Source organism: Papilio xuthus, unplaced genomic scaffold (assembly GCF_000836235.2).
Source record: "Papilio xuthus unplaced genomic scaffold, Pxut_1.1 DF825928.1, whole genome shotgun sequence".
NCBI lineage: Eukaryota > Metazoa > Arthropoda > Insecta > Lepidoptera > Papilionidae > Papilio > Papilio xuthus.
Window position 1 is genome coordinate 1,035,630 of NW_013532721.1, and position 15,516 is coordinate 1,051,145.

General features: G+C 31.8%; 1 protein-coding gene across 1 annotated transcript; it reads left to right on the top strand.

Annotated features, from left to right (window-relative positions):
* Nucleotides 1-3,187: 3,187 nt before the first annotated feature.
* On the top strand, nucleotides 3,188-4,623 carry CPR38 (cuticular protein RR-1 motif 38). The gene is given in 4 exon segments (NM_001312166.1): nucleotides 3,188-3,211; nucleotides 3,331-3,824; nucleotides 3,905-4,076; nucleotides 4,336-4,623. Coding segments are annotated over 4 exon segments (771 nt in total). The 5' UTR covers nucleotides 3,188-3,199; the 3' UTR covers nucleotides 4,429-4,623.
* Nucleotides 4,624-15,516: the final 10,893 nt, after the last annotated feature.

Genomic DNA, 15,516 nt, shown 5'->3' on the forward strand with positions numbered 1-15,516 from the left:
TTTATTAATTTTTTTATAACCATCGAATTAATACTACTTAAAGACAACAAAAAAACATCTTTGTATCATAAAAACGTGTGTATATCTCTTATATTTTCCGGCTTGGGTAGTTCTATAGAGATGAAAACGGTCTAAGTTCACGGCCTTTAACATTACGTAAAATAAGACAAGAATGCGACAGAAAATGTGGATATTTTTTTGTTAGTTTTGAATTAAATTTGAATAATATTTAGATTACGTTCGAATACAGAATTAGTTCACAAGTTTTTTTTTAGTTTTTTGATTGTTATACTTAAAGTATTCAAACGCTGTGTTTGAATTTCTTTCATATCGATTCATCCGTCATGGTTTGCAATTTGCTTTCTATTTGAGACGCCTGCAACTTCGTCCGCTTGGAATACAAACAATGTAGCATATAATACGACCGCGTGCAACAGCTACCTTTCCATCCATGTCCCGATAAATTCGGTCCAGCCATTCCAGAATTTACCCGAAACAAACGTGGCTTTACGGACATACATACAGACAGACAAATATACAAGTGCAAATACATCATGTGTGAGATTTATTAATTTTTTCAGTATTGCATACAGACATTCTAATTTTATTAATATAGTATAGATGTGACATATCATTAGGAAAGTATAATTGAAACAAAAGGAGGTCATTGCCCTTTATTTTATTTGTATCAGAATTGAATCAGATTTTAGAACATATTTAATTAAATTAATTATACTTATTAGCATCATCAGAATCCTTTGATTCGCAGCGTGTTTAACGATGTGTCCATACTATATGAACAATCAGTTGTAATATCTAGTTTATATATTTAATAAATACTCATTCGTTAATTTATGTAATTTAACAAGCTACTGTTGTCTTTATTTGTACGAATAGTATGCACTTAGACATTTTTTCTTTGCAATAATATGTTTTGTAGTGACACTGCACAAACGACAAACAATAGATGTAGGCAGAAACCACGGAGTTCCATTTGACGCGATCCTGGCAATATCAGTTTAGCATCTAATACCGCCTTTTTTGACTATTCCAGTGTGGACGGTACAAATCCGTTTAGTATGGTCTTTGCTGTTTGTTAATCTCCTTACACCATACATGACCTTTCAATAGCCAACCTTTAAAGGTTTTTTTTTGCTTTAAATAAACACTCAATAATTAAAAAAAACAATTTTAAAAGTTCATAATAACATCAAGTAAAGTGTAATGTCTAATATGTCAAATGTCAAATAACATTTTCGTCAATTTGATAACTTTAAATGCTGATTGAAGAATGCTTTTAATACATAAAGATCTGTAAGGTATTTTAAAATACATCGTTTTAAAATAAGTACATTATGGAATTGTTTAAAGATAAAATTGTTTTGATCAATAAATAAGAAAAAAAAAATTGTCATACAGTCTCTATTTAAATACATGCTACATCCTGATAATTGTAAATAATGAAACCTAAACACACAACACTGTCAAATTGCTCTTGTGCTGTCGTGACAGCACAAGAGCAATTTGACAGCTGTTACAGTCTTCTTGACCGTTCATGAACCTGACATTCAATATTTACCCATTAATAAAACAAATAGAGCAAGAACCTATTTACTAAACAAACAACTAAACACATGACATAATGTTTTTGTCAGTTACATACATTTTTAAATATACTTTTATTTTACTTTTGTAAGATAAAAGTATATCTTTCCTTTTTTTTAATACCTGCTTAATAAAGACGACCTGTGGTAGATAAGATTCAAAGGGATAACCACCTTCTTTTAAAAGTCGGCAAAAAAGTAGTAATTCTAATTGCAGTTTAGAAACATTAATTATTGGTTTACACTAGATTTTTGTTAGAAAAATAATAAGGAATAGTTAGAAGATTTTCGGTTTAATTGTCGCCTTAGGCTATTTTAAAAACGTTCTACATACAGCTCAGGTTTTTTTTACGATTTAAAGTGCCAAGTATAAAATTTATGCCGTTCTCAGATTAATGAATCTGATTTTTTCTTTTTCTTTTTCTTTATAAATAAAAGAAAACGTTGGGAATGTTTCTGGCCCTAGAATTTTACTGTATTCTTGTAGTTTACTGTACGATTCAACCTTTTTTTATAATATGACAAGTTTGCAGACGAGTAAGCAATCACTTAAATGCCCAGACATATTGCAGAAAAGAATAGATAGATAGATAGAAATAAGAGATCACTGCACAAAGATATCCGCAATTGCAGATACGTCGCCTACGTCGGAAGAGGGAACGTACAGAAAGGGATTGTTTCCCTATCCCTTCGTCAAATCCACTTCCCCTTTCCGTCTATTCTTTATAACAAAACGGTGGGATGGAAAAGAAGACTAAAATTAAACCTTCATCACGCACAATTCTCGACCAAAATGCGAAATTGACTACACTTGACGTCTGTCTTTTGTATGATCGTGGTATTGAACCGAAGCAACAGACGTTTTTGCTGGCATCTACTACTATTGAACTTAAGATTTCTTTAATAAAACTATAGCAATAACATTCTATAAAAGTTATACAATTATTTGTTTAAATTGTAATGTTAAGCATCAACTTAAAACCGGTATCATCGCTCTCGCTCTTAATATGTTTTGTTAAAGCAATTAAATATTTTTACAAAACAAAGTTATGTTTAAGTTAACAAGGGCTTTATAACTATTATATATTGATGAAATTAAAAATTGTTTATTGTAATAAATATTTACTACAAACGGATATTTATTACATTATGTTATGTTAATTGGAGATTTAGCAATCAATCTTTCATAAATTAATATCTATATCTGTCAAAACTATATTTTGTATAAAGGTTTTTATTAAGTTTAATTAAAAAAAATGGATATCTAAATTCTACAATAATACATATAAATTATACAGTAATAATATCTATATTTTTACTCTAAGTTTTAAATGTAGTGTTTTAAATCGTCATTTTATTAAAAAATATAATACTTTTTAGAAAAATATGATTCCCATAGATTATACCATAAATGACAAAAATAGATAGCCCAAGTTTTATTTTAAATATAGTTCCTCACACTAGCGTCAAATTATTTAAATGTTATTGCAATTCGGCGGCTAAAGTGGGTGGATCCATGAATTATATAAAAGCCTGCGCGGATTTTTTACCCGCATTCGAACTAGTTCATCCAAGCTAGACAATCCTAAATCAAAATGAGAACCTTCGTAAGTTAAAGTTTTAAAAAGAATGATTATTAAATAATAAAAAATATATAATTAATTTCATCAATCAATTAGTGATAATAGATTTAAATTATTTAAAATGAGATTTGTTTTGTGTACAGGTTGTCGCGATGGCGTTGCTGGCCGTGGCCGCCGCCCAAACCCAAACCCCCTCCACCCCTAGATCGACATTTGACAACTTCGGATTCCCCGTGCAAAACAAATACAACCAGTACAACCGCTACAACCGCTACCAGAACCAGTTCAACCCATACGGCCAATACCAGAACTACCAGGGACAATACCAAGGACAATACCAGGGACAATACCAGCCCTTCCAATACCAGAACCAGAACCGTTACACGAACCCTACCTACAAACCCTTCGTATTCAGCACCACCGCTGCCCCCGCCGTCTCCTCCGCAGCTCCCCCCGCGGTCTCCTCCGTCGCTCCCGCCGTCACCCCCGCCGCCGCTCCCTCCCCAGCCCCCTCTGCGGTCCCAGCCTTCACAGCTCAATCCCCAGTCATCGCTGCCAAGGTAGTCTCAAGCGACGCAGCCGCTTCCATTCTTAAATTCGGCAATGAAATCAACCCTGATGGCGCTTACAACTACTAGTAAGTGTTCAACATAAATCAAAAAGTAATTCCATTGATCTTTCTGTATTTGAATTTGAAAAATAAATATTTTATTACAGCTTCGAAACCGACAACGGTATCGCCGCCCAGGAGCAAGGTGCGCCCCGCAACTTCGGTGGCAACCCACCCGTCTCCCCTGATGTAGCCCAGGGTTCTTTCTCATGGACCTCCCCCGAGGGTGAAGTGATCTCTATCTCATACGTCGCTGACGAAAACGGATACCAGCCTCAGGTATGAGTTAACATTATAAAATTTACTAGATAATGTCGATTCTGAGTCTCACTTTGACTTCCTTTACATTTCTACTTGAATTTATGTAATGGAGTAAATCGACAGCAATACACTTTAACTGACTTCTTTCGATAACGACACGATACTATTTCAAGTCCGATATCTGTAAGTTTAAAGATTTCAAACGAAAACATCGTTTCGACAAATTATCAAGGTTTTTGCTTTTGAAATAATTTTAATTCGTAACTTTCTTTTCCAGGGTAACGCCATCCCCCAGCCCCCTGAAGTGCCCCCACAAATCGCCCGCGCTCTCGCGTACATCGCCCAATACAGCCCCGTCCAAAAGGAGTAAATTGAAGCTTCGTTTATTCGAAGAAACGTACTTCGTTTAATATAACGAAATCCACCTAATAAATAGATTAATTTAATACTCTTTGTGTCATAAAATATATAATAGATTGTGATATGATTGTTATAGATCAACATATACTATACTGAATGTACCTTTGTTTATGAAGAAATAAAAAAAGCTATAGTTAATTTCCTACACAATTCTATCCTTTTAATCTTTTGACCTTGATTAAAGTAAGTAGTAAATAAGTAAAATAAAAGAATCTCAAACTCAAGTGCAAGTTTGTGAAGGTGTGTGTCAAGAACGCGTCTAATTGAAATCCGCGGTCTCTGCTTACCCCTCTAGGTTAAGGGCATGTGTTTTGTTACGATCAAAAACATTTCATGATTGTGGTTTTTAATAACGTTTCGAGTATTCAATTTAACGTGACATCTTATTTTGTAAGAATCTCAATTTTTAAACGGTATTCTAGATCTTACTTAACACAAAAAACATTAAATAATGAAACAACATATAGGTTAAATAAATTTATTTGTTCTTAAATAGAATTACAAATATCTCATCATACTTGAAGTTATGATAAAATTAGTAAATCATAGTGTTTAATGTCTAGTTACAAAGAAAGTTGAACATTTCACTCTTCGCTTTAAATACTGATTGTTAAAATTTGATTTTATTTATTTACAACATCAAAAGTCAAACCTTTACCTTCATTCTTTTCTTAAATATATGTATTTATATTTTAATGTATCACCTTGACACGGTTGTTTTACTAAATGTCACTTAATCTATACTTATTATCATAATAATGCGATGTTCTGGATTATTTTTGTCAAGTTTATTTGTTTTCTTATGAGCGACAGTCACTAAAATATCAATTTTTCTTTTATTATCTACGAATATTATTAGTCATAATTTATCGATTTGACTTCTGTAATCAAATATGAAAAAATGTCTCGTGAAATTGATACGATTGGGGAAATTAATTTAGCTACCAAGTTTTTCTCAAACTTCTTGTTTAAACACTTTGGCAATTTTACGATTATTCGTCATGTTTAAAATCATCTTTACAAAAATAACTTCAAAAAGCATCTTAGAAGCGGACTTAGAATCCCTTACATACATTAAGAGACATTAGTAACTGATTAACAGACCAATTAAATTAAGAAATAGACGAATTAACACAGTTCCTTTTAATCTTGTCTTTTTATACTCGAGAAATCAAATATTTAAGTATATATTCTTTTGACATTTTGTAAGTCTTTATTTATAAATGCGTATATGACTCATCAATTTAAAGGTTTCCATTGTACTATCATTGAAGCAATATATTATATTATTTAGTATATTATATATCAATTGTTAGTAATCCTTGTTCTATTGTTTTATTTTAACATAATGCACTTCATGAATTTATCATTTCAACATTCAATTTACATTTATTCAATGTAAGTGCGAATTTAAATAAAACTAACATTTTTTTCTCTGCAAAAAGAAAAACTGCTCCGAATAACGCACGAGAGATTACGTAGAACACAATTTTAAGTTAAGGGATGAAGAAGTAGAGCACGTACGTGAGGGTTTTGTAAGTTCGCAGCTAGGCACGGGCCGTCATAATATTCAGTACCATAATAATAATTAATGTATATATATATTTTTTTAATACAATATTATAATACTAATTTTAAACCTGTTATATTCATAGATTATTACTGAATTATTAATAGTTGAAGATTCCCAATAATATGATAGAAAATAATATGTTGTAGTAGCGGTTGCCCGCAACTTAGCGTGGGATAAAAAAGTTTGCTTAAATTACTCTCACATACATTACGTTTTTTTATATATTACATGTATACACAATTCAATTTTATTGTATTGATGTGTTGCTAAAAGGGAATTCTTGAAGGATAAGAGCTGAATTGTTACTACCTTATAGTACGTCGTTAAATAATACAAAGGTCGGACGTATAGTCGTCGACGTTAAAAACTCTTTCCTCTTGAATGGTGATATCGCTTATTTAACTTTATTGTACGTAATTATATGAAATTAACCTATTGGCGTATCTGTATAATATAATTGTTTAGAAGTAATATATTCTTTAATATTATTATTTAGCATATATAATATAGTACATAGTAAATATCAAACGTTACAACTTCTGTTGATTTACAGTCGGTATTGCCTTGAATATAAATTTGAGTTTGTATGAATTAGTTTTATGTGTATGATAATATAAAATAATAGTTTGCATTAAATTGCGAAGTATCAATGATTAAATAAGAGTCGTTAAAAGGCGAGATGTTTTATTCTATAAGAATAATTGGATTTTTATGAAAATTATTTCATTCTTATGAAATTGTAAAAGAAAATTTTATTTTTTACTGCTATCTTGTTACCGACTACTCGCGACGTGCCCAAATGATGAGTACATTTTTGAATTATTTGAAATTAATACTCCTCGAAGATTCGGATTTTTAAGTTTCGCAACACAAATATTTATTTATAACTTTATGTAAAGGTAGCGCGACGTTATTGACACGACTTCGTCTAGGAGAATTTAAAAAAGTAAGTAATAACTATCTTCCTAATAGTGAAACAACTCATTAAATCAGTTTAGCAGTTTCAAAGCAAAAGCAAAAAGCAATCAAATCTTTTCTCTTTATCTTAGCAATGAAGAATCCTTGATAATCATAAATTTGCGGTAGAGATTAACAATTGATTTTTAATTGTAATGTCTAAGCTCAATTGTTTAGCGTGCTTTATACGGGTAAAGGAAATGTATATAGGCTTTAGAATATTTTAAAATAATACTTGGTTATTTCAAAATGCTATATAGATAGTATGACATTTAAAGTCTTAAAGTATGATTTATGATATATAGATATTTGCACTTAAGTGCGAAAATCTTATTATCAGATACAAACGACGTAGCATTTCCTGGAACTGAGTAATTCATTACTGTTATTTAAAGCATTGACTTTAGCTGATCTTGACCAGCTTTGTTTAACTTGAATCAAAACATATCAGGTCAAAAATTATTCGAATCGTCACAGGTCATTTGACTGCTAATAAGACAATTAATCGAGTTAAGTCGTATCAACCGCTATCTGATTTGTCCTTGGCTTTTATAGGTGTCATATTTATTTCAAGGCTAAATTGTTTATAGCCACGCGTCTGTGTTCTGCTCATCAGTCGGTTACGCAACTCAACAGATATTTACAACAGGTTTTCGGTGATAAATCAGTCCGGTCTACCTTAAATTTTTTATTTAAAAATAAAGAACCTTAAAATGCTTTTCCCAATTTGGCAACTTCAATGAACAGCCGACTTCGCAATCCGGTTGCCAATATGAGTATGTTTATAAATTATTGTTATTGAGAAAATTAGATGTTAAGAATGAAATAAAACTTTAACTAGTTTACTTTGGAATAGGAATTATTACATACTAGCGGTCTCTAGCGACTATGTTCTATTTGTATACCAAATCCATTCAGCCGTTCTAGAGATACCTTTAAACAAACAACCATTCATCCATCTACACATTCAATTCGTTTATAATATTAGTAAGATTAGTGTTAACATTTATACTCAAAATTTATTGTAACAATAAAACAACTATTATATGTAGTTTAGTCTAATGGTAAGTAGTTTCTACGAATGATTTTAATGGCCTGAGAGTATGTTAATAAAATTTGTGGTTAAATATATAATTGAATGATAACAAGGCGATTAAAATAGATGACCCCTCCTTAAAGTACCGTGATCGGGAGCTATAGAGATGTTGTGCCATCGTGCGGTCGCGACCTTAGCATTTGCCGTACGGAGCCACGCGGTGCACGCATCTTGCCCATTCTCGTCGAAGGAATCATCAATTAACCACATGCCTTAACACATCGTTCGACCTGCAACCGACCCTTTGAAAATCCAAATTCAAACAAAATCACACATTCATACAAAATAGCTTAAATGAAATTTTATACCTAGCTATCATTAATCATAATAATGTTATGTTATTTGCAGAATATTGTAGGATATTTAATTTTATTTACAAAAAAGTATGCCTGTCCTGGTACAAAAAGGTTTATAGCAAACATGTTATTCCAATTCAAAAAGTCGAAGTTCATTAATCGACTGACCAGGATGTTCTTTTACAATCAAGTTTCTCGCGCCTAAAATACTCTATACGGGGGCAAAGCACTCTCCATTTAGTATCTTTCATTTTAATTTTATATGTCGTCAATCATTCATGTAATCAACCGTGTTGACGGACTTTTTTTAATTTATAATTCATCAAGTTTGTTGTGATTCGTTTATTTAGTATGGTCAATGCCATTTTAATTAAAAACAAAAATAATTTATGAAATGATAAATAGTTATTTGTTCTTTATATCCTAAATAAAAAAAAGTTCCGTTTGACAACAGACGCCTATGAAGTATTGAAATAAGTTTGAGTGAAAATCAATATCGCACTTAGTGGACGGATGTTAGTGTCGCACTATACGCACATAACGAACAGCTATAAATTGTCGACAATCGGTCTTATAATAAAATTTATGGAAATTGTAAGAACTTAAGATATTTATTAATTTTTGTATTAATAAACTTATCTGGCTATGAAACACAATTAACCGTGAAAACTTCAACACAGTATTTTAAATACTAAGACTAAATAGATAATTGTTAGACTGTGACTAAATAGAAGCCTTGACCATGGGGGAAGAGTAAAGGGATGGAGGAAAGAAGTTGAGCGAGGCGATGCGATGATGACCCAACAATGCAATTAGATATGCCATGCCATTAGGAGCTTGACACGGAGATTGTGGGGACACCTGAACCCCCCGGAGATCGCCATCGGGTCCTGTATCCATGACTGTATTCTGTGTAGTCTACATATGCTAGAGATCTCTAAAACTAGCCCAGTTGGTTTGCGATGGTTCTCAACAGTACTTTTTTAAAGTTAAATGAATCATAATTAATCATGTATAAATATGTCAACAATTTTATACAAAACACGATTGAAGATAGCTTCGAAGACGAATGTTCTTGTAGGTAACGTAAACTTGACTATCATCTAACTGAATATTACAAATTTAATTTCTACTGAGACATAAATCAACGGTCAAGTTGTTTCTGGAATTTATTAACATAGTAAAATCGATGTAAATTTATAATGGTTTTGGTTTTGGAGGAAGCTACAAAATAGCTATATATGGAAATAACGCTCGTCAGTTGATAGATTCTAAGGCGAACTTGATCTGTCGAAACATAAAAAAACACGACTACCAGTAAATAACCTTATCGGATATTTTTTTTGCCATCAATTAAATGATACCAGGTTTTTTCTACCTGGTAATTAAATATCTTATAAATTAATTAGGGAACTAAGCCTCCTTGTCGTCTAATAGAGTCTAGCGAAAATTTTAAATCTCTAATAATAAGGAATTGCTATTCCAAACTCACAGAGATTTAAAAATATAAGTAGATATTTATTGAATGCTTTTGCAAGATATAGATGATTTATAAATAAATGATCGCTATGGCCTTGGCATTCACAATATTAATTTAACCGACAAGAAATGCTCAATAACATAAGCAACTTAACATTTATAATATTTTAATTGTAGCGCCATCTTACGGTACACTTATAACCTTATACCACATATACTTCTATTTTTTTTAACGAATTTGCTGATAACAGTACAAAATCTTATGGATAAAGTTTATTTTATAGTAAATTAATCATATATGAGTACCGAAAATTGTCCTCAAATATTAATTTATTTGTTACATTCACCCCATTACAGATATATGAAAAGGTTAAGTTGAAAGTTTATAAATTTACAACAGATAATACTATACTAGTAATATATTTATAAGAAAGTTACTGTCAAGAAGAAAAGAAATGCAACAAAATGAAAAAAAATACCAACTAGTTTTTATTTATTTTAGGAAATGGAAAAAAAAGTCGTGGTCACCTAGGTATAAATAATACTTATTTGCTCGAGTATCAAAGTTTAAAATAGATGATGATTCTACATTAATATTACATGAATACGAATTAGTTGCATCATTCCCCGTTTTATGGCATATGTAAAACTTTTGACCTGTACCTAAATTACTTCATTATATAAAATGTTACCAGATTTCTTGCCGTTTTAATGTTGAACAAGAAAATGGGCAAGTATTCGTGACACCATGATACTAGGTTGCATTAAGCAGGTATGCGTTTATGTCAAAGTTCACCTGATTATTTTCCGCGATTACGATCCGTTGTCTATTTTATTTTATTTATTTGTATTGTAATTATTGACTTAAATATATTACAGACGGTTAGGGCAAAGGATGAGCGGGCCGACGAGGTCGACTATACGACTATAATAAGCTTTGTGATGTTCGGATGTAGGTGAAGTTAATGCCACACGGTCGCAGCTCCGAGCAACAGTCCATTGCGAGCCATGAGCAAAATGTCAGCGTTTCTCTAAATATCGTGCGTGGAATCTTTAAGAAATCTTTTAACATATTCTATTAATTCTACATCCGCAAGGATCTCGTTATGATAATGCTGAATACATTGAGAATTGTATTAATTATTTATGCTTTTAATAATAATTGATGCGAATATTTTTTAAATTACGTCAGGGTATACATAAAGATGACAGCAATCAAATGGCCATCTAACAGTCTGGACGGCCAACAGCAATGCACATCATTCGATTTTCAATTATAAGTAATTTGTGTAACTCGCAAATATGCTTTACAATTCATATATTTTATTACTGTAATTATGATTTTTTTATTTAATTTTTTTCATACTATTTAAAGTTGGAAGATCTCTTTTGAATCCTCTGCAATGTATCTCATCCATTGATGAGACACATTGCAGATGATTCTCATTGGAATTTGCACAAAAGTACACAATCATTTTATAAATCTATACAGTTGCACCGGTTTCAAAAACAGTTTCGTAAAACTTGCGTGAAAATCAGTTGTGAAATGCCAACTGACAATCTGATATGGAAATATCTAATTCATAAGAAGAATGTAAAAATACATAATCTAAGTAAGATTATGTATTTCTTAGTCTTACTAATATTATAAATGCGAATGCTTAGATGGATCGATGGATGTGTATGTGGTGGATGGTGTGTTTGAAGGTATCTCCGGAACAGCTGCATGGATCTCGCTGAAATTTGGCACAGATGTAGAACATAGTCTGGAAGAACACATAGGATACTTATTACGTTTGTTTTTAATTCCGTGCGGACGGAGTCGCGGGCGACAGCTCGTATAATTCCATAATTTAATTAAAGTAAAATGAAATATCCCAACTGTATACGATGAAATTGAAAAAAGGAAACATTCAAAAAATTTACCGTAGACCAAAAATTATCATGTCAGTAAATTATAAGTTTCAATTTATTAATAAAGCGGATATTGTTAATTTTGGAAGTGACTAAATCAATACCTACATATTGTTTATATGGCTGTAATAAAATACTATAATAAAGATAGCATAGCTATTAGAATTTTTATAAATTAATGTGTGACTTAATTCTTACCTACATATCCTCAAATCGTCAAAGTCATTGACCGCTGATGATCTTTCTTCATAAGTAATTAATTTACATTTGACATATACTCGTAGAAACTTGTTGATTAATAAATTAAATGTAAATAATTGTAGTACATTAAATATTTAACTTTACGAAATTAATAGAAAGTAACAAATTTATCGCAGATTACATTACAATAATCTTGAACTACAAGTTTGTGCTATCTATATATATAAAAATCAATTTCAGTTCCTTAGTCTCGCTGAAACTCGAGAACGGATGAACGGATTTATCTCATCTTAGTCTTGAAATGTTCGTGGAGGTCTAGGGAAGGTTTAAAAGGTGAGAAAAATTCTAATAATTGCCAGGAAACCCCTAAAATAGCCCTTTTCTTTTTCCCATATAAACTGATGAGTGGATCTCACTGAAACTTGCTATAGATGTAGAACATAATCTGGATGAACACATCGGCTAATAATTTTTTTTAAGCGCGGACGGAGTTGCGGGCGACAGCCAGTCTCTATATATAAATGCACTAAAGTAAAAATAGTCGTATTTCTAAAACATTAATTTTAATTAATTTATATTCGAACAAAATGATTGCCAATGCATTAAAGATTTATAAATTGAACTAATATCATTATTACTGTCTACCACAAGAGGATACAAGAGGACTGCTATAAGTGGAATGATAGTATGTTTTTCTACAGCTATTTCATCTAAACCTGCGATCAATCTTTAATGAATCAAACCTTTGGTTACACTCTCTATAACGTAAAACAAGCAAATGCGTGTAAAATGACAAGCGCAATTAATTTATTTGTAATCACTTGTACCTGCGGTGCATAAAATTTACATAGTAATTACAGAACAGTGATCATCTCACTATCGAGAAGTGGACACCAGATGAAGGCCTCAAGGTTTACTACTATGCAGATACGGGGACAGTAAAAATGCTGACACACCGTATGACGCGATTCGTCCTAAATATTTAAATACATTGAAATAAACGTAATTACTACTAATTCATATAAATGTATGGTGATGATGATTATTTTTTACGTAAGAAAATAAAGGATGTATTTTCTTTTATAAACAATTAGTTATCGCGTTCATCATTCCTTACCGTGAGATTACAAAATACCAGGACATATTGCTACGTTACTTCTTTTTAAAGTAATTGGGAGGGGTTACCTTATCTTTTTGTAAGAATTTTGCGGCAGTGGAAACTCAATGTTATTGCGACATGAATGAACTTCTTCAACTCATAATGATAGGCAAAATCGCAGGCAGAAGACGGGTAGGTAGGAAAAGAAAGTCGGGTTTGAGAAGCATCTGGGAATGGACCAGCATTGAACTACATTTTCGCTTGACACAGGATAGGGATGGGTTTGTTGAGTTGACGGCCAACCTCCAGTAATGAAGGGGCATTAGAAGAAGAAGATAATGAATATACCACAACTTACTTGACGTTATATTAAGTTCATAGATTGTCTCCATTTATTGTTGGTTGAAAAATAAAGCTAGCCAATGCGAGTGCGTGCTTAAATGAACCTGGTCTTGTGAAAACATGCATCCGTGGGAAATTTCGACATCAATTATTCATATATGTTTAATGGTTAATATAAAATAAAATTCTCAATACATACGATCTGCGAGGAACGTTAATTAATAGTATGTCGAAACGTGCGAACTGTCGTGATGTTTAAACTTAGAAATATACACGAGAGTTGAAATCCGCATATATTTGCGTTTAGCACAATTGCCTTTGTGTTATAAACAATACTTTAATGTTGTTATTGTGTTAGATGTAGACCGATGACCTGTTAAAGCCTGCGCCTGACCCACATTGCGTTAGACAATTGGTACATTAAGAGAGGTAACCGCACACCGATTTATTTCAAGAACGTTTGTTAAGTTTTAACTACATTGAAATTAAAAAAAACTTACCTATTTATATTTTAGGCAATCATTAAACGCATATTTTTCATTTAAAATAATCATAAGAGAAATTTAAAAAAGTAATGAGAGACGAAATAGAATATTTGAGATGTCTACCTTATTCTAACTATTTTAGCATCTTTGTCGTACAAAAACTACTACACGCCAGTTTACTTGTGAGAAAAACCCTTGCTTTCTATTCCTGAATAATAAATTGTAAGGAAAAAAACACAGCAGGTTTTATGTAAATGTTATCCATCTCCTTTTATAAAGTTGCGACTTGACCATGAAGTGAATGTATATCATGTATTGACATTTATGTATTTCCTTTTAAACAATGTATAAAGCACAGCATCTAATTTGTAGTAATTAATGCTTATTGCAGCTATAGTTTACTATCGTTACATAAAACGATTCATTAAAAACGAATACATAACGAATTACATAATTTAGTAGACTATTTAGAACGACCAAAAACATTTTATCTATTGTCTACAAGGTCAATCCACGTATCCTATTTCGTGAGACGTGTTGGAAGTGACCGCCAGTTCTTTTACATGAAGTTCTGCTCTAAAAGTAAAGCAACTGGTTTTGAAATTCAAGTCCTAGAGCAAAGGTGTTACGTGATATCTCATTACGTTAGTTACCTTAACTCTTGAGTAAAGGACAAATGCACATTAAAGTGGCAACGACAGAATCTAAGTCTAATGACCCCTTCCCCTTTTAATCGCATCGATCTGTAAATTTTGTTGGCAATTATAGAATTCAAACCGTTTAAAACCCTAAAAGGTACAAAAATCGTATTACACTAAACTGTTCACCTTCATTTACTATTATTTTACTCATCCTTTGAAAAAAGTTGATTATTTGTAGATTTACTATAAATACTGGGTGTCAAAGTAGTAAGTGGCTACCCTATATTGCTCAAAGTGCAGGTGACCGCTTCCCATTGACATCTACAACAAGCGCATACATATGGATGCGGTTGTGTTACCTTTCTTTAAAGGACGAAGAAGATGAAATACACAAGATATGAGTTAATAGAAACACAGAATTCTTTACTCATTAGACAAAACTCAAAATATTCTACTTCAAATTCGTCTGTCTTCTCTAACTTCTTTATACTTAGCTACCCATAATGAGCATGTATGTATGCATCGTAAATTTTCTTCGGAAACATTTTAATAGTAGGTTTAAGATTAATGCATTTTCTACGCCATTAATTAAACTGTCGTATTTATGCATGAAAAAGGGCGTCGGTGGCTCAGGGGTTAAACACTTGACTTGTAATCTGCAGGGCCTGGGTTCAAATCCCGCCATATACCAATGTGCTTTACGATTTTCGATTTACATAATATGTACTTACATTTTCTGACTATAATTCTTAAGGAAAGTGCAAAGGAACCTACACATTTCTGTGAAGAAATTCAAAGATTAGTGTAAAATAAGATACGTCAACCAACCGAGCTGGGCCAGCTTGGTTGACTATAGCCTAGTCACGCCTAAATAAGGGAAGGCTACGAGCTCCTTAGTGGAGACTTCTAGTGATGATTTATTCAAATCTCTTAAGAAAAGTACTCTTTCAAAACG